Raw genomic sequence first — 20,106 nt, 5'->3', positions numbered from 1 at the left:
TCATTTCCCTGCGTTTATTATTTTTTAAAAAGACTGTATTTGATCGCATCAACAAACCTGCGTCTCAAAAGGTGCAACTATGGATCAAAGGCACTATGTTCAAAGCAGAGGCGTCTACATTTAACGGATGTTGTCAGAAACAAAAGGCAGACAGACCAAAAAAAGGGCGTTCTTTCGCACGTAGTTTTTAAGAGCGTGTAGCGGTCCTGGACCACCCCAGTAGGTGGCAGTGTGCGCCTGCTTGTGTTACTGTTGTCTCAGTGTAACCGTAGAAGAAGAAGCATTCACCGTCTCAAGTTTTCGCTGGACGAACGCCACGTAAGTTAATCTCTAATATTTTAAATTCTTTGGATGTTGTGAGTCTTGTTGCTGTAGCAGTGCAGGCGCTGGTCATTCCTATTTCGAAGCAGTGAAGTTCCGGAGGCAGACATCATCCGGAAATGGTAGCTCGTTGCTACCAAACAAGCTAGGCTAATTAGCTCGCTAGTTACGAGCGTTCTTTTATGCCTTTTTGTTTACAACACAGTCTTGCAATATCGACAGGGAATTCACCGATATATTGCAGACATGACCTGGCTCGTCTACAACGCCACAAGAGTGTTTTTAGTGTGAGTTTTCGGCTGCTAGCTGCAGTGCTATCTGACTAGGCAGGTCGTGTTGTTGGAGACAGATGTTGCTTAGCGACACTCGCCGTCGCTGCCTCACGAGTAAATCGAAAAAAGCAGCAGCGATTATGTCATTAATCCAGATATCAGGGAATATTTGATATTGCTGATGCATGGTTTTGAGTTCAAAGCAAGGTGGGGACCTAGTAATGTACATTATTTAATACGGTGCCCTGAGTAAATTTATTCCTCCAAATAAATCTAGTTGTCAGCATCTTTTATTTGGCATATAAATCACCATCATTGATTGTCATACTCTTCTCCTTTGCCTGGGATCTCCATCTGAAGTAATCTCTCTTCTCCACACATTCTGGCTTCCCTAACTTTCTCGCTTAACTTCTCCTCATGTCCCTCACTGTTGAATCTGCCCAGAGCATTGGACTGACTGGGTTAATGTTGCCAATATTTTCTTAAAAAATCCAAGCATCATCTGACATCTGGAACTTGCCTCAAGATGGATGCAAACATGAAGCTTCCACAGCTACCCTGCAAATGGGTTTGAAAAACAAGACCGCATTTTTAGTATGAAGTCAGTCCCAATGACTCCCTGAGTCTCCACCAGATATGATGGCAGTGGTCTCGACTTCCTATAGAGCTTCCCATTTACTCTAGCTGACACTCTTCTGTCACATACCACCCCCATCGCTCTAACCCACCTCAGTTTATAGCTGGATAATAGACCCCAAATACTTTAACTCTACTCTTTGCGTTGTCTCCCTTTCTCCTGCCTCACGCTCATTCACTGACATATATTCTATCTAGCCATCGATCCCCCCGACTCTTCTCTCCAACTTCGATGAGAAAAGCCTCTGCCAAGCACCTTCACTTCTTCCCCAAAACAAAGAATCCTTATATTCTTTCTTACCTGTTATGAATATACATGTCCTTATGTAGGATGTCGCTCCCAAAATCTAAGAATTTCCTTGTCACACATTTCCTGAAAATTTCAGCCAAATCTGTAAGTCTGTAAGAGTTTTTTTGAAGGCAGACAAGCTTTTGATTCTCTACTTTACAGGAGTTGGGATGGCTGGGACTGGCGAGGGAAAGAAAGACGATGAGTACAAGCGAATGAACAACTTTCCTCTCATCAGGGTAAGTCTCAGTTAGTCATGTATTATTTACAAATTTTGTATGTATAGATAGTAAACCACTAGTTTCAAATGTGAACACGTTCAGTTCAAATTTGTCTCTCCACTTTCTGCAAAATTATTTTCTGCTTTTTATATTAAAAACGTTTCTTGTATACACCGTTATGATGTTTCCTCTCACAATAAAGTTCAATATTAAGTAGATGGAGGAACGTGCTTTCAATATTACTGTCCAAATATGAGACGCTTTTGTTTATTGCATGGAGATTCATTTATTTTGATGCCGCTTCAGGTCCATTCAAATGAATTGCCGTCGACTCCCTGTAAGGATTTGACCTTGTTTGTCAGGGTTTTTTATAAGGGATTATTATAAACTGTCAATTTTATTTTGTTGTCTGCTGACATTAAAGACTAAACTGTAGTTGTTTATACAAGTCAATATTCAGCCACTTACCCCGCAGTCTTTTTTTTTTTTTTTTTTTTTTTTTTTTTCAATTCATAGCTCAGCCTCAATGATGAGGCAGTGAACCTGTGTTTTACATGCCGTTGCTCTGTAGAGAAGAATTAGATCCATTTAGTGTCTAAACTGTTGACACACTGACAAATAGGTTTTAGAGACGACGCTGCATCGATTCTAGAAACGGAGTCGTGTTGAACAGAGACACACAAGGCTGCTGATCATCTTCATTGATTGTAATTGGTGTCAGACGCTTGTGTGTGTGGAGCGCTGTTGTGTTTCTGTGTCACAGCTGGTGCTTTGTCTTGAATCACCGATTGTGTCCTCAGCACACGGACATGCCCGAGGAGATGAGGGTGGAGACGATGGAGCTGTGTGTGACGGCCTGCGAGAAATTTGCCTCCAACAATGAGGTGCGTGTCGTTTGTTTCTCCAGCTGCCACATTCTAATCCAATGAACCCGAATGTTCTTCTGAATCTCTCCTTGCTGTTCTCACAGAGTGCAGCAAAGATGATCAAAGAATCTATGGACAAGAAGTTTGGCAGCTCGTGGCACGTGGTGATCGGCGAAGCTTTCGGCTTCGAGGTCACGCACGAAGTGAAGAACCTACTGTACATGTTCTTCGGCGGGACACTGGCAGTGTGTGTGTGGAAGTGCTCATAGCGCTGGCCCTCCCTCCTCCTGCCCTTACGCCTCCTCCTCCAGTTGGACAAGGTCACTGGTCTGAGGGAATAAACACCAGCCACCAGCCAGGCGCCGCTCACTCCAGCTCCTTTGCAACAGGTTTGACGCGGACACTTAGCAGGCTCTGCTGCAGTTAACGGACCATCATTTTAGGATCATGTCCAGTTGGATCAAAAGGACTTTTTGCGGGGACCCTGCTTCTGGTCTAGCGCGTCACAACAGCCTCCTGCCTTATCGGTCACTTCTTCTTTCTTTCCTACGATATCTTTCGGTGAACTCCGTGTGTCTGCGTGTGTGTGTGAGCACAAGTTTGACACAACCTGACCAGGGTCTCCAAAGTCCCTTTTTCCTCAGTTCTCCTCAGGGTGTTTGTGAAAGCGTTTAAGAGGTTGAATGTGCTGGACACATTTCTTTAAAGGGTGCCACCGAGTGTAAAACCATCGTCACAGTCTTGGCCAAATGGACCAACGTCGAAATTCACGTCTTACAGAGGAAAAAGCTGTCATTAAAAGTGGATACAGATGAAGAGCATGGCCGCAATGATTTGTAGTGTTGGAACATCCTGTGGTATTTTGTGCATCTGTTCCAATGGAACTCTTTTGGTGGAGTGAAACTTTCGGGCTCTTGGCAGAGCCGCTTTGATTGTGAATTTCACTGCTCCCGTTCTCTCGACCATGAGCTTCTGCTTGGAGCGGGTTCATTTTCTATTTGACTTGATGACTTTTAGATCTCATTTTGCCTCATTATTTCAGTTCCTACAAAGCAAAGGGATGCAAGAATGTCGAGTAGAAGTCGTGAAGATGTCAGTCCTAGATGTGAATGTGCTGGAAGCAGACAGAGCGAGGGAGACCACTGAAGTCCTTGCATAATTCCCCGGTTGGATTTCTGTGCACTTGTTGAACTCTGATTCTGCCAGGTTCTCGACTGGCTTCTCAAACCCTCTTAGAACGGAGGGAAGGTCTGTAGATCACCAACCCTCTTGGTCCTTCATTCAGAGGCTGCAGGGATCTTGCTTTGCCAAATACTACACGACTATGTCTTTTGAACTAAAGCATGCAATGGAAATGGCTTGCTGGTGCCCTCGGTGCAGCCGGTACCTTCTCTGTGCTTGAACGGTGCAGATGTATCTCAACATCAGGTGTTTAAAATTTAATCAGTGGCCTGATTCCATGCCGCTGCTCAGAGCGCCACTCTGTTGTTCTCTTTGAAGTTTGCCATCAGGGGCCTTTTCAGCAGTTTTACGTCATGACCGCTTTGACTTCAGAACTGCTCCTGTGCTTCTGGTCCGTTGCGTTTGGTCAAGACTGTCCTTTGCCATCATTGGTGCGCAGCGTCGCTACATCACGATGCTGAACCAAGAACCTCATATTCCATCCACACTTTTTCCCAAAAAGCCCATCTTGAAATTGTCAGTTGGATCACACGATGATGATGAAGTTATGACACTAATGCACCAAGTGTTTTCCCGATGTTACATTCACAATAACCCACTGAAGAGAAAATCTGAGACAGATCTTCAGTCAGGGACCACAAGGTCATCGAAAAAGAGAGTTTAGAAGAAAGAGTTTAGAGAAGTGAACCTCAAGCTCCTTCAGCCGAAGTGAGATGTCAGACCTTTCTGTCCCGCGCTGACCCGACCCGTCATTTTTAAGTGTTTCTGAGAATATTTGAATAATTCAAGGACCGAACTTTCTTTTTTAGGTCATCTCTTTTGCTAACAAAATCCTCTCCGTCAAGAAACACTGACCTGAATCTACCTTTACTACGTGTCGAGATGTTTGTACTAATCCCGAATGATATCCCCCCGTGGATCAGCGGGGATATTTGCAATGTGATTGTCTTCATCGTTTGATCGATCCAGAAATCTGGATCCTCATGTGACCTGATTGTACAATAAATGACGCTGATTTTAAGAGCTGACGCTTGAGAAGATGTTTTGACCCATGAAGTGGACTTCTGTGTCCGTGTTCCACGTTGACCTCAGGGCATTTCAGTAGACTCAAAACCTCGTGTGGCATTACGTGACATTCAGAACAAGTGGTTGGGGTTTGGATAAGGACGTGCAACAGTGATGTTTGACTTGTGATGCTCCATGGTACACTACTACAGATAGTACCATGTATGATACCTTCTGTTGATGTGCAAATGTGCCTTCATATGTATTTAAAGAGCGATAACTTAAGGAGCGCCATCCCATGTTGTAACCCTAACCTGCGCCTCTTTATATTACGCTGCCGTAATATAGTCTGTGTATCTGCATACACTGCTCGGGGGTACCATGGTTCAGTTGGAGTCCTTTTGTGTCCACATGAAAAGGGTGCTATCTTCTGCATCTGCGTCGCGAAACTCCATATGTTGTCAACATTGTGAAATGGATCACCGGAACACTGGGAAATAATTCAGTCGTCCCTTGAATCGCTGATGACGGCTACCAAAAAGGCTCTTAGGGGTACTGTTCTGATTTGGGCAACAGGACCATTCCGTCATCCCAAAGACGTTGGTCGTGTTTTTGTCCCGGCATTACATGTCACTGGAGATTCCTTCAAGTCCCAGTTTTTGGCGCCTTGACCGTTGCGTTTTCCTCAGTAACTGGGGAGTTGTTGGCCCATGAAATGGTGTTCCAGAGGAAACCAAAGGGGGGGCACCTGGCTCAAACCCTTTTTGGGGTTACCCAAGAAGTCTTTCAACACTGTTCACTGAGTGGGGCGTCCAGTGATCGGGGGGCTGCTGGGTCAAACCTCATTTTATCCCAATTTGCCTGTTGTCCCGAGGCAAGACACCCACTGTCTTGTATCTTGGTTGAGACTGTTCTTTGCCACGGTTGGTGCGCAGTGTCGCTACATCACGATGGCAAACCAACAACCTCATATTCCATCCACAGTTGAAAAAAACATCTTGACATAGTGAGTTTCACTTGACTTGACTAAAGTTCATGTCACTCTTGTCAGTTTGTTCACACAACGATGAAATTATGACACTAATGCACCTGTAAACAATGAAGTTATGTTCACAAAAACTCATTGAAGACTGGAAATCTCAGACCGATCTTCAGCCAAGGGCCACAAGGTCATTGAACAAAAGTGAGTTTGGGAGATACAAAAGTGAATGCGTGTGAATAAGCGTGTTGGTTGCAGCGGAGGCCCATTGACCGACGCTTGAATAGCTTCTGTAAGAGCACGATTGAACCCCCGCCCCATCTCCCTGAGGTGGATGAGGGCATCACACACTCAGGATGCTTCAATGTTCAGACCTGTACCATTGTTGATACAAATAAATGAGATTGGCGTCACTGGTGGGATCCATTAAAAAATACATCCATCTTCACATGACCACAAACACAAGTGTTGTGCAGGACATGAGATTATGCTTTTAGATACTGAGCCAAAGAGCCTCTCTTGAGGAGGCAGTAGCATGTCCTTATTTGTGCAGGCAATAGGATCTCAGTCTGAAACAAGCTTTTAGTGACCATGAAGGAAGTACTTCAGACACTCATCATGTCCCTGATGTTTTACCTGACATAAACGTGAAAAAAAATCATCATTTTGAATGTCTGTATCGGAGTGACTGCTTTGTCAGAGGAGGGATGCATGATGGGATTTATTTTGGATGTAGAGCGTTTTATAACTCTACTTTCAAAGGTAAAATTCTGTGATAAATCCTTTTGGTGCTTTCAAATGCGACTCAGTACCGCAGTACGCCAGACACCTTCACTGCTGGGATATCTATTCCTGGACCAGAACAATAGAATCGATAACATTTTTTGAGCCAAAATAAGCAAGCAAATGATGATAGTATATTTTCAGGAATTTGTCAAATGAATTTTTTATTTCAGTATTTAACTCATAGTAAACTTTTTTTCCAAAATACTTCTGTAGTTGTATGGTTTTCTTTTCCAAGTTGACTAAATAATAGGAAAATTTCATGTTCTGCCGGAGTAGATTAAAGTACCCGAGTCCATGTGACTGGAGGACGAGTGAAATGAGTCGCCCGACCTTTGTTATTTTTGGCATCTCCTCCAGGACAGGTGTTTTTCGTTGTATTTGTGGACAGATGTAATCTCACCTCATGTTTGCTCTGAAGGCACGGTGACCCAATTTGGGCTCCTCCTCCTGACCTGGGTCAGATGGACCTGACGGTGCAAGAGGGGATCGATAATATCCGAGGGTTTAGAGACTCAGGAGTCAGAGCTGAATGGGAGTGAAATCCGTATATCTGAGAGGAAGTTTGGAGACAGTTTAGACGGGTCCCACACATCTGAGCGAGTCCCCCCCTTGAGTCACACTAGCGGAGGATGGCATCCTCACTTTTAATGTCACACTCCTGAACTTCCAAGATGTCGCTCCTCAGAGCTCACACTGGGCGAGTAATTCCTCCATCTGAGGTCCCGAAAGCATTTCAGTGTTGCAACTATGCAAACGAACAGAGCGTCTCGTGTGCCTCAGTAGCTCTTAGCATGAATATTTAACGCTACGGAGACACGGAGAGAAGAAGGGGGAGGAGGGGTCGAGGGAGTGAATAATTTATGAGATGCATCACACGCATGGACCGTGTTTACTGACACGAGAGCCTCTGAGACTCATCAGACATTTAAGAGTCACAGCAGAATGTTTAGAAGAGTGGCGGTGATGGGAGCTGGAATCTGCCTCGTGAGAGACTCGGAGGTGATTCTCTGCATCGCAGTTGAACACAAGCGGGTTTCTCTGAGAAGGGAGGAGCGCTAGCTACAACTGAATGAGCAGTTATGCTCGCGACCTGCTGACCTGGCCGACGGGGAAGTGTGTTGTAGATCTTTCATGGAGGGGCGTGGTTCAATTAGAGCAGGGGAGGACAAACTTTCCTGGTCAGGAGGGCCACGTTTTGGCGCTGAGACGAGAGAACAGTTAGTAACCTTTTGCTGTCCTCATTCTAAGATGCCTCTATCTGCTCAGTGTTACGAGGGGCCCGAACACAAGTGTGAAAAACAGGAGAGAAGTCAGCCACACCAAGCTGCCTGGAATGTGCCACCTAGTGGGGAAACTCTGGCATTTCACAAGAAAGTCATGATAAAAGTCTCGCGACTCCCTGTCACTCTGAACAGGACTAAGCGGTGGTTAACTGAAGACATATGTATCTATGAGGAAGGGGGGAAACACTTTCGGACGATGGCAACAGGACAGAATTTGTTTCATCTATACACGATAAAATGGTGAAAGTTACTGAATTTTGAAAAACACATTTTGAGGATGCATGATGAAGGAGATGAACTCTTCAGGCGCAACAGAGAAAGGACCATGCTCTCGCTGAAACATCAAACTGTTCCTGACAGAGAATTATTAACAACGCGGGTCATGAATTATGAAGTTGGGTAAAACTGTGCTTGGTCAAAAGAAGAGTGTTATTTTTAGAGTTTTTTGCCGTGTTTACCTGACAGATGTGGCTGGAGAAGAGCTTTAACTATTCATAGGTCTGAGCCGTTACCTGTCCGTGACCTGGAAGTTAAAATGTGCTGCTTTGGGAGCTGTCAACCGATGGAGCTCGCTGTACGGCAGCTCTGATGGGAAGAGCACCCCCTGTAGGACACAAGCGGTGGCGTTCAGGAACTTTACTCATCATAGTGAATAGTCGAGATGATGGGAGCGAGCCAAAAGGTTCAGCTCGCAAACAGCCATGACTCCTTCTTGGTGGGACCCAGTGGAATATACCATTCCGGGGTGGCGATGTAGCGCGGTGCCTTGAGGTGAAGACGGGGTTTACAGTTGATCCTTTGCTGGTCTGGGAGCCAACGGTATCATTCTGTGCCAGTGGGAACCAGTTTCATCTTCCTAGAGATAGCGGTGTGGGAGGTGTGCAGGAGGGGATTAGGTGGTTTGGTACACAGGAAGAGCAAGGTGTCATCTGCACAGATCAACGTGTCAGTGGAATTCAACTGCAACGTAATAATGGTCAAAGGTTGCAGTAAACACTCTGTCAGTCTCGGGGGATCACAGGGAGAGGGGGGCGTGAGTCGATCATATGGCTTCAGCAGATGTTCAAACATCGCCAGACCTTTCAGTCTTTTTTTTTTGGACCCACCTTCCACAGCGCGTCTCTTCCCCCATGTCTAGCTGTGAGGGAATCACCCGCCTCCCTTGTTACCATCACATTCAACAAGTCTTTTACGGCTGAGAGGATTCTGGGAACTAGACTTCAATGTATTATAGTATGAACCATTATAATAGTAGGGAGATGAACCATCCTCCTACTATAATAATGGTGATGTACTTTATAGCCCAGGAAGCATATGTGTCCCTGACAGAAAAGAGACATTTGCTCATATTGTTGGTGAGTTTCAGGCTCTGTATCATGACTGAGTGGGATAGCAGCACTTGGTTTGGGTGTGAGACCAGGGGGACGCAGTCTATTATAGCAACATGACAGAGTTCTCCCTCTAAACCCTTGTTTCAAATCCATAAGTTACTTGTCTTTACGTTGAATATTTAATAACCCACTTCATTTGACCATGTATTCTAGCTTGGGCAGCATGTTCTGACAAATAACAAGCTGACAGACCACAACAGAATGTCATTCCCCTGCGTTTTTGAAAAGGAGGCAACTAGCACACGTACTATTACGATACATTAAGAGGATACAGGGGATACAAATTCTGACAATTTCTTTTTATCCACGCTACCACTTGAACAGTGCTGCCTTCTGGTACAGTCAAGTGCATGTTTGAATCATGTATTTCACTTGAGTTTTCGGGCTAAATTACACTTCATCTTACAACATCATCTCACCATTGGTTTTTGATTATTAAAATGCATAAGAACGTCCCATAACTCAGAGCAGAAACTCTGTTGTCAGAAGCAGACAGTGAGTCCAGTGGTGTGAGTGGCCTGCAAGCTTAGACTGGAAGAAGAGAATCAGATCTCGTGCTGTGTGTGTGTGACCTTTGACCCTCCCACCACAGTCTTTTTCCCCGAGTTTTCCTCCAACTTTTGCCAAGAGCAGCTGACATCAATCTCGCGTCTCCCATCTGGATTTCTGTCCAGCCGGCTGACGGACCCGCGGCTCAGCAGCTGATGAACTGCGGGTCACGCTGCAGCAATCGGGACATTTTGCAGACAAAGTGGAGGCCAGTTTGAGAAATAAATCAGAAAAAAACATTAGGAGGTCACAACCATCAATCCTTTTTGGTGCTCGCGAGAGCACAATGTGTTCTTCCTCCTGCTCGGCCACGATCTGTCAGTTATGGATTAACCTCTGCCGTTTCAGAGTTTCTGTCAGCAGAAAAGTTTGCGAGAATATTGAGTGAAAAACTGTGGAAAACAGCCAAGCATTTTGAATTTATTGACATATTTTAAATAAAAAAAGGGAAAAATGGTTGATAGTGCATTTATGCAGCATTCAGATGAATAACATTCTGCAGTTTTCATGTAAATGTGGAAGAAATATCTTCAGTGTTTGCTTTAGAAGAAAAATGTCAGGCACTGTATGAAGACAAAAGCACTGACTTCATTTTAAAATAATGAATCAGAAGTCTCTCATATTCACCCACAATATATTTCAACACAATGTCATTGCTTGAAATGTACTGTAGTTTGTCTGTTTTGTTGGAACTATACTGAGAGCGCCGTGAACCAGACAGCAGGAGGCGGTAGCGCTGCAGAGCTCCTGTCTCACAAACGTAGAAGAAGCCATGCTGCAGGAACAGAGCCCATTCTGGAGAATGGAAACCCTTCAGAATGTTGGTAAGTCCTTGTGCTATCACTGTGGTCAAATTAAAGCCACTTTATTCCCTCGGTTCAATTGTATGTTGTATTTTATGAATCAAAAATGTCCAGTTTCCGCACATTTAAATCGAAGCTAGTCACGTGACCGGATGTTTTCACTTGCAAATGTAGAATATAATTGAACATAATTCCAATGTGCAGAAAAAATACAATATGACAGTTTATTTTTGTACTTAGAATGTAGTTTATCTGGCAAATATTGATATTCCTGTCTGCAGAAACACACCTTTCTTCCATCTAACCGGTTGAACAAGCCATAAAATAGATCAATAATTTAACTTAACACCTAACTACAGAAACAAATGTTATATTCCTTCTAATCCAAATCCTGACCTTCCATCACGCCTCATGAAAATATTGCCACGACAAGAGTAGATTTGGCTGCACCGCAGTTTATATAGAGGTCATACCAGCCCACTGCAGTTCCATCATTCAACAAGGGAAAGTTCCCCAAAAGCGACGGTTGACATGTTGCTGGAGCATAAAGCTCTCAGTAGCTGTAATGACTCGCTGGCTGCCCTCCGTCTGACTTACAGGCTTCATTAAAGCCAACTTCAAAAGGGCGACCACTTTGTGAAGCTGATGACTTTTCAACAGATGAGAAATGAGCTGACCTTCCCTCGGCACCGAGACAATTAACAACCGGACCGGTGCGTGTTTCAAGACCCCAGTCTTGACCTTTGAACTCATCGCAACGGCATTTACTTAACTGCTGCGGCGTTTTTGCGGCATACGTGCAAGTTGCGTTGAAGGTGAGTTTTGCTTTTGATCAAGGCTTTAATGAAGCAGCAGGACTGCTGAATGTCATTGAGATTGATTCGACGGAACCTTGCTGTGACCTACTTTTAAACAGCCTGACCCCAGCGCCAGGTTTGTTTGCTGCTCCTCATCCACGTCCAGCATGCGCTCCTTCTGAGCCTGATCTTTGCTTGAATGCCGTCTTTGTTTGCCTCCACCTGACTCTCTCTTCTCCTCCTTGACCTGGTCCTTCACCTCCCTCTTTCTTCTTCCTCTCATCATCTCCCTCTCTTGATCACCTGCCTCATCCTCACTCCCTGCACATTAGCAGGCGATCTAAACCTTTGAGTTTGTCTCAGACCACCCATCTTTGCTGCCTCTGGCTGCAGAGATTTTACAGTATTTGAAGGAAACGACGTGCTGCCTTCCCTCTGCGCTTCTCTTTCCTGTGATAATATTCTCTGTCTGTATCTTAGCAACCTTGCTACATCCTGGCGTACAGCACGAGCCAGTGCGGGTGAGACAAAGGGGAGGTGAGGTGGGGGAGGCGATCTGTGGGCGGAGGACGGCGCTGTGATTGACAGCTCGGCCACGCTGTTTGTCAATGCGAGCGAAGATTAACGGAGAGGGCTTTAGAAAGTGGTCGGTTTAGAATGATAGAAATGTAGGCGCGCAAGGACGGCCGCGGGGAGGTTCTCAAGTCAACAACTTTTGTATTATTCAGAGTTGAAAAGCAGCCAACAGTCAAGGCCCGTGTGATTCAGTAGTCCTCTGTGAGACAGTTTCACCTGCATCGGCGCGTCTCTCCGGAATCCGTCTGCTCATTACGCCTGTTTTTTAAACACGCCAACATTCGGACACGCCTCAAAACGCCCTTCATTTCCCGCCACGAATCGTCCGACTGTCGCTCTTTGTCTGTCCCACTGATACATTCAGTTCTGATCAAGTTATTGTTCACATGGTACCTCCATCTAGCCTCCGTCTGTTTCTGCTTTACTTGTTCTGCCGCTGAGCTTTCGCTACTTTGCCAACAATAAAACTCAGCTCTCGCCTCTGCATGTTGAAACCAAATCATTTTGCTGCTGCCTAATTTATGCAGTTTGGATTTGAATTAACTGCGGAGAAAACAGCCTTCAGATATGATGGTCAGCTGCCCTCAACTGGCCTCAACAAGGACTCCACCAAAGAAAAACAGGAAAAACAAACGCTCTTGTCAAGTCAAGGTCTCCCGTCAAACTGACTCGGAGGAAGCCCCTGCAGACGCCTCTTCGCTATTCAAGACTTTTCTCCTTTGTCGCAACCCGCCCCCCCCAAAAAAACAATCACTTATTGTTGAGACTAATGAGGTCTTTTCGGATCATTCAAATTCCACTCTTGTCTTCCATCGCTGTGGCTCCATAACAAGCTGAAGGTTCATTAAAATGAAGTCAACTACACAGCTTTTTTCGTTTTTGTACTCCTCTATGTTACAGAAAATCGAGTGTTTAAGTCCGAATTGAGAGTAACCTGTTAATATTAAGCATTTCTCTGCCAAGCCCCTCAAATATTATTGCCCTACTGTACTGCAATGGGCTCAGTCAACCAGCAGGTGGCAGCATCGTGACGGAGCTTGTATTACTCACTTACACAGGCCTCAAGAAGAAGACGCCAGCACCAGCTGCCAGTAGTGATGTTCGAGTCCACTGTTTTCCTTTCCGATCTGATACTGAGTAATATTCAGGGTGGTGCCCACGATGCCGATACCAATACGATATTAGCTATCAACAAAAAGGGGATACAAACAATTTTTATACTGGCAACTCAAAACTGAAATTGCTAGTAAAATATTTCAACAAATAAATGCCATAATTGAATTAATATAAATTATTCATTTAATTATTATTAAATTATTCAAGTTTTATATATATATATATATATATATATTAATGTAACACTTTAAGTTTGAAAATAATAAAATATTTGGTTGCTTAACTTGTGTTTTATTCATCTTTTCTAGTTCATTTTTCACACAACCGCGTGTCAGACAGGATCTCAATAGTTTAGCTCCTGTTAAGAATATACATTACCTCAAAATACTATATAATAAGTATCGAAAGTATCGATATTTTGGTTTGACAATCGATTTTAGAGAATCAAGATCCGATATCGGAGGGGTCGATATTTCAGGATCCGGACATCACTAGCTGCTAGAAAGGTTGAATGAGTAAAGTTAAATCCACCGTAGTCGCATGAAGGTGGGATAATTTCGCACGTTCGTGAGAGAATGAGTGAAGTTTTTACCACGACTGTTCGTTTTGTTGAAAACCAGGCGTGGATCACGTGACCCACGGCGCACCGGAAGTGATACGTGTGATTACGAACGGGAAAATCTTGAAACTAGAAACAAAACTTTGGTGCAACACACAACACAATAGCTCCGTTCATTTCCATCAATACTGCTATTTTTTATCAATTGTTATTGATCTGCATGGATTTTATTCTCAGAAAATGAAGGTGAAAAACTTTAGGTAAGCCCACATTTTGCCATCAAAGTCAGATGAGAGTCAAAGTTATTGGTGGGATTTGATCGTATGTGGTTTTCAGGTTCGTGCACGTCCTGTTCCAGGTGACCAGTACCTTGAGCCACTAGTATCTTGAATTGCCTAGAAAAAAAAGGACTTATTCACTTCAATATTCCAGGTGCTTCCCTCTGAACAAAGTGAAAACATTGTTTTGGGTTGATCAGTAACAAATCCAGCGGATTCCTTGCCAACATTAAAAGCAGGTGGAAGCCATCGATTGGTTACACAAGCCTTGGGAGCTGGCAGCTCATCATGGGAGCTGGAACAGAACTAGGAAGAGAGTCACGTTCTGTGCCCGAGTCACCTCCAGAGAGGTATGTCTAATGCGCTCTGAAGTTCTCGTCTGTGGTGAGATCAAACTGTTCTTGTGTTGCAGAAATCACTTCTCTGTCCTTGTCTCCTTCCTCTCTGGCAGACAATGCGGAGAATTTTCCGTCGCTCAAGGACGATCTGTCTCTTCTTGGCCTTCGCCACTCTTCTCCTGCACCTCCTCCTGGCGCTGCTGTCCATCCACGACCACCAACCATGTGACCCTGAGCCACAGCTGCAGCTTCCCAAGCCACCCTCCCTGGCCACGGTCCGACCTGCTGAGTCCCCACCGCACAAAGATGCAGATGTGGTGCTGACGTGTCACGATAGAAACGTGACGGACGACGGAGCGGTGACGGCGGAGCTTCTGAGGTCCAGCCTGCTGAAACTGGAGGCTCTGTTCGACCATCCCCTGTACAATCTGCCCGGGCAGCCCGTCTCTGAAGAGGACTGGCTGCTGAGAGTAAAACCAAAGATCAAGGACAGCGAGAGGAGCTCACAGTTGTGGTCAGTGGAGCTCACTCACACCTCCAGCTTCGAGAAGTAGCTGTGCTTTGTTGTCCCACTGAGAATCCTTCTTCTGTCGTGACTAATATTGCTTCTACTTCTACAACCTTGTCTGCTCCTACTCAACTGTAGGAGGTAGTTTTTTTTAAACTACCTGAACTACTTCTAATTGTACAAGTCAAGTTGAGTATTTAAGGACAAATGACACTGCTTTACTTCTACTGCAACAACTCTCTTTGTTCCACAGCTGCTGATTCCACTTTAACCTCCACTACCTCTTCAACTTCACGTACTATTGAAATTACTAAACTACTGCTACTTCTTCTTCAACTCCAAACAGTGTGCTACTCACATTACTAAACTACTAGTACTCGTACTACATCTTCCTCAAGCACTGTAATTTCAATCTCTACTACTCTCCTACTTCTATTGCTACTTCAGATACTACTGTCGTCACGACTGCAACATGTACAGTCACTACGACAAATACTATTACTACTATTCATACGACTGCTTCCTTAATTACTAATGCTACTACAGCTATTACAGTGACAAATATTACCATGAGTGATGCTAGTACAACGACTACTTTTGCTGCTGCTAGTACAATCTACTATTTCTATTGTCAATGCTACTGCTGTCACCTCGACTACTACTCACAGCACTGCCTCTTTTACTGCCCCTACACTGCATCTGCTTCTCCAGTTACTACTGCTATAGTATAGTAGAATAATCTCTAGTAATAACAATTCCTCGGCTACTCCTAATTTTACTACTTCTACAGCTGCTGTTACTACAAATACTATTGTTTTTCCACCAGTTTTTTGCCATTACCATTTCTAGTCTACTACAACCCTTTCTGCTTCTACTGCAGCTACCTGCATTACTACTTTTGCTGTGCGTCATTGTACTTTTTCTCCTTTTATAAGTACTATAGCTGCAGCAGTTGTTTTCCGCTATGTACACTAACAATAGCAGTGTTGCTATGGCAACGTCTACTAACACCGCTTTCTATGCTTGTATTCATACTTTCAAATGTATAATTGAATAGTATTTGGCTATTTTTTTGACTCTGCGTCGATGTACTCTGGTCGTCTCTTTACTTCCTCAGGGTCAGCACAAGTCAAGAAGGGTACAACGACGTGCAGTGGAACAGCAGCAGCAGCACTCACCCTCCCTGGCTGCGCTTCCATCTGGGCATCTCCCGATGGCAACTCTACTCTCACCGTGACGCCAACATGGAGCCTCTGATGCAGCAGCTGGCCACTCATCCAGTCGTCAGTGCAGGTCTGACATGGAGCCGCACCATCACAGGCCACATTTGGGCTTCAGTCTCAAGTGCGCTTGAGTTGGCTTATGACCTCACCTTTGATGCAGACTACTCATGAAAAATCTTGAAATTGCAGGTTAATTTTTAATCCTGAGTTAAAGTCAAAGGTGAACAAAAATGAAAAAAGGAAGAAAAAATACCGAAACAAAATTAAAAAGGTGAAAGATATAATGCTGAGGAAAGTCATTTTGTGGATGTCATGTTATTATATACATAGGGAAAAATGTCTTTGATGGAAATATTATAACTCAATTGAAGAAAAATGTAATGAAAAATAGTGCAAAAACAAGTGCAAAGTTAAAACACTGATAGTTTTGTAGCGCCCACACACGCGAGGTCCATCTTTCAGAGTGACTTTGTAGTTCTACTAAAATGATTCTGCAGTGAAGTTCAGAGGTCTCGGGGCTTCGGTTCGTGGATGGCAGGAGAGCTGCAAGTGTTCAAAAGACACCAGAACAGGGCAAGAGATGTGTATCAGCGAGGAAGAGACAGTGACCTCAAGTCAACTTGATATGTCGGCCAAGGTTGTCTTGACAACATTCTAATCTATTTCAATGGTAATATTTTCCATTCAGAAAGTGGACTTCAGGTGGAGATCATTCGCTCATATTCAACAACGTTTGAACCTGTCACCAAAAAAAATGTAGGCAACACTTGCACCAAGCTTCACCTTCTTCAAGTGTTTGGTCGCAGCGTGGCGCGTTCGTGCTGCGTTCTCTGTCGCCATGGTAACACTTTCCCTGGTGCATTTCAGTGCAGAAGTCCGGAGGGACGCAGCTGAAGCTGGTGATGACGTTTCCCAACTACGGCCAGGCCTTGTTCAAACCCATGAAGTGAGTGCCAACAAATTAAATACACAGAACAGAATAAACGGAAGAGCAACGGTGACTTTCTTCACCTGAAAATGGAGTCACACCCACCACTCTGTTGGGGAGTTGATCCTGCCCCGTGTGGAGAAAGTATTTGGGGATCTGTGCTTCATCTTCAACGATGCGGACGACCATGACAAGAAAGAGTTTACTCCAGATCTCTGGACTGTTTGTTAAGAGAGGCGGACCCAGGACATGCTGACCTCCTTTGTACGGCTGCTGCCCCCTTGACCTGACTTTACATATATAATAGATGGATGTATTAATATATAAAGAAAAAAATCCACCCATGTTTTAATTTTTGTTTTACTTCTTTACCTCATGTTTTTCTTCCAGTCAGGGAAGTTCAAAAAAGTACTGCACTCACCAAACTATACTTTAAATACCACTTTTGAGACACATTTTTCTGAAAAGAAAAAACATTGAAGTGTTATGAAAAATGTGTCAAAATGTTCAAATAGTTTTTATACATGAAAAATAGTTTTACAGTGAAAAAGAATCAGTTGCTCGTATTCTGTGCTACACACCTCCTAGTGTCTGATGTTGCCGTGAATGAATTTGCTGCCGCTGCTCCGCTTCCTCAGGCAGGAACGAGACGACGAGACCAACTACAACCTCTACTACTTCTCTGACTTTGAGCGACACAATGCTGAAATAGCCGCTTTCCACTTAGACAGGTATTTTCCCACCTCGCCCCCTCGCTTCACCTCTTTTCTCACCCACTCTTCCACCTGAGAAGAAGATAAAGCGGTTGCATAAAGCGCTGGTTGCGTAACGCCTCCGACTCTGCCTCGTCTTTTCCCCGCAGGGTGCTGGGCTTTCGGAGGGTCCCTCCTGTGGTGGGGCGACTGGTCGACGTGGTCCGAGAGATCAAAGAGGTCACCACAGACCGGAAGTTGGTCCGGACCTTCTTCACCTCCCCTGGTGCTCATCACTCGCTGTCATTTCTCAGGGGGGTTGCTGATGGTTGCATCTTCTCCGCCTGCAGTGGGAAACGTGTGCTTCTACGGCCGGTGCTCCTACTACTGCTCCACAGAGCACGCGGTGTGTGGTCGGCCCCGGGCCCTGGAGGCCTCTCTGGCCGTCATGCTGCCAGATCTCTCCCTGGCTGTGCGGAGGAGCTGGAGATCCCCCTGGAGACGCTCGTACAGCCGAAGCAAGCTGGCAGAGTGAGTCTCAGCCACCCATGAGTTTACAATAAGGAGCAAGGTTTCTGTGCTTTGCCAGTTCGTCTTCTTTCGTGGAGCGTGTCTGTCTATGCGTGTGTGTGTTTGTGTGTGTCTCTGCATGTGTCCGTATGCTTTTTATGTGTGTGTGTACTTGTTTATATATGTCCTTGTGACATATACCCTCATTGACAAATCACCTCCTTGTGAGAACCATATGCTTTGTGGGGTTTTTTTTTTGCTAGTCCCCACAAGGTTAAGCCTCAATTTGAGGATGTAAACTTCATAATAATAATTGAGTTTCAGGGTTTAGGATTTAGAGTCCTAGTTAAGGTGAGCCATGTGTTTTGGACGGTTAGGTTTAGGGAGGGAGGCTAGGGAAAGGCTTAGTGAAACCTCACAGTGTCCCCACAAGGATAGAAATACATACAAATGTGTGTGAGTGTGTGTGTGTGAGGGTCAGGAAGCATGAGTGCACGTGTATGACCCTCTAGCACACACCTGGGGTGCTACTGTGTGTGTAGCTTTTGAGGACCAATTCTTGACAGAACACTATCCTTGTGAGGACTGTATGACTTTGTGGGGACATTTGGCTGGACCCCACGAGGTTAAGCCTCATTTTGAGGATGTAAATCTCAAAATACCTGGGTCATAATAATTGGGTCCCAGTTTGGTTCAGAGTCCTGGTTAAGGCTGGCCACTTGTTTTGGATAGTAAGAGTTAGGGGGAGGGGCTGGGGAAAGGGTTATAACAATGAGAGGTTCCCCACAAACGTGTGTGTGTGTGTGTGTGTGTGTGTGTGTGTGTGTGTGTGTGTGTGTGTGTGTGTGTGTGACTCGGTCTGTTTAGTTTTTCACCTCTTTCTTCATAATTGATAAACAGAATCTCTTAAACATCTTCAGAGCAGAATAAAACCAACTGGTGGAAACAGAAATCGACTCATCCAAGGTAGTTGTTTTTAGAAAACCTCATTACAGCGCGACTTAATGCGTTTTGGAATCAGTTTGACTGCAAGTGATCTCTTGAGGCATCTTCTTCATTTTCATTTTAAATGTTTGCTGAAAACATTTCTGTTTGGGGCGTCATGGGAGAGTCAGCCCTCCCACGACACGCTGAAAATGCTCTCCCAACTCCGAGCGCCGTCCGCTCTGACAGTACTCTTCACTCAGCTGTATAACTGACATGCTTTCTTGAACCCACCACTCAAGTGCAGCACGACGTGGAGAAGGCAGAGGAAGCGCGCACACATTGATTATGCTAACTGGCAGAGCTCCAGTGACTTCTAACTACGCATCATGAGTTTATTCTGCAGTGGACGCTCTAGTGCAGCTCACTTTTGTCTCACAGATGGGAGACGGAAGCAAACTACTGCTCCAAGGTCCAGCAGACCGCACCGTACAACAGAGGCACGAGGCTGCTGGACTTGATGGACCTGGTCGTCCTGGACTTCCTCATGGGTAGGTTCTTTGTTGTGTGACAGCTTCAGGTGCAGTCGGTTGACACACAGTATTGTGGCTGCAGTGGCAATTACACATCTCATGACAGATTTCAGAGCATTTGCGTGTTCCTTCATAATATGAAATCAATCCAAACATTATTGTAAAACATTTTATTATTTCATAATACAGTGGTGCCTCGGTTTTCGAACAAATCGGAGTTCGAACAAAAATTTAGAGAATTTTTTGCTTCGGATTTCGAATGAAAATCCAGAACTCGAACGCCATAACGCGCGCGGAAAAACTATAACGCGCGCGGAAAAACCATAACGTGCGCGGACCGATCAGCTGACCCACAACACGCTTTGTTATTGTGTATAACGCAGCCTCTGTATGCAGACGTGTCCCGTTAGCTCCATTTACTGGCTGTTTTTTCTTCATATTGAGGTGTAAAACCTTTCCTGTCTCCGCACTGGACCGTGGTAGAGTGTCACAGGGGAGGTGCTGGAGCGCTCACTCCAGGGTTTGATGTCCTGTTGTGGGC

General features: G+C 44.8%; 2 protein-coding genes across 2 annotated transcripts; both read left to right on the top strand.

The window, feature by feature from the left end:
* The first annotated feature begins 227 nt into the window (after window positions 1-227).
* Window positions 228-9,033, top strand: LOC128754987 (dynein axonemal light chain 4-like). The gene is made up of 4 exons (XM_053858048.1): window positions 228-318; window positions 1,681-1,757; window positions 2,540-2,623; window positions 2,710-9,033. The coding sequence occupies exons 2-4, from the start codon at window positions 1,689-1,691 to the stop codon at window positions 2,872-2,874; spliced, it is 318 nt and encodes a 105-aa protein (XP_053714023.1). The 5' UTR covers window positions 228-318; window positions 1,681-1,688; the 3' UTR covers window positions 2,875-9,033.
* A 5,330-nt stretch (window positions 9,034-14,363) lies between these two features.
* LOC128753533 (extracellular serine/threonine protein kinase FAM20C-like) lies at window positions 14,364-16,956 on the top strand. The gene is made up of 3 exons (XM_053855317.1): window positions 14,364-14,761; window positions 15,873-16,048; window positions 16,846-16,956. The coding sequence occupies exons 1-3, from the start codon at window positions 14,364-14,366 to the stop codon at window positions 16,926-16,928; spliced, it is 657 nt and encodes a 218-aa protein (XP_053711292.1). The 3' UTR covers window positions 16,929-16,956.
* The last annotated feature ends 3,150 nt before the right edge of the window (window positions 16,957-20,106 follow it).

Source organism: Synchiropus splendidus, chromosome 2 (assembly GCF_027744825.2).
Source record: "Synchiropus splendidus isolate RoL2022-P1 chromosome 2, RoL_Sspl_1.0, whole genome shotgun sequence".
NCBI lineage: Eukaryota > Metazoa > Chordata > Actinopteri > Syngnathiformes > Callionymidae > Synchiropus > Synchiropus splendidus.
This window is presented reverse-complemented; position numbering and strand designations above follow the sequence as displayed.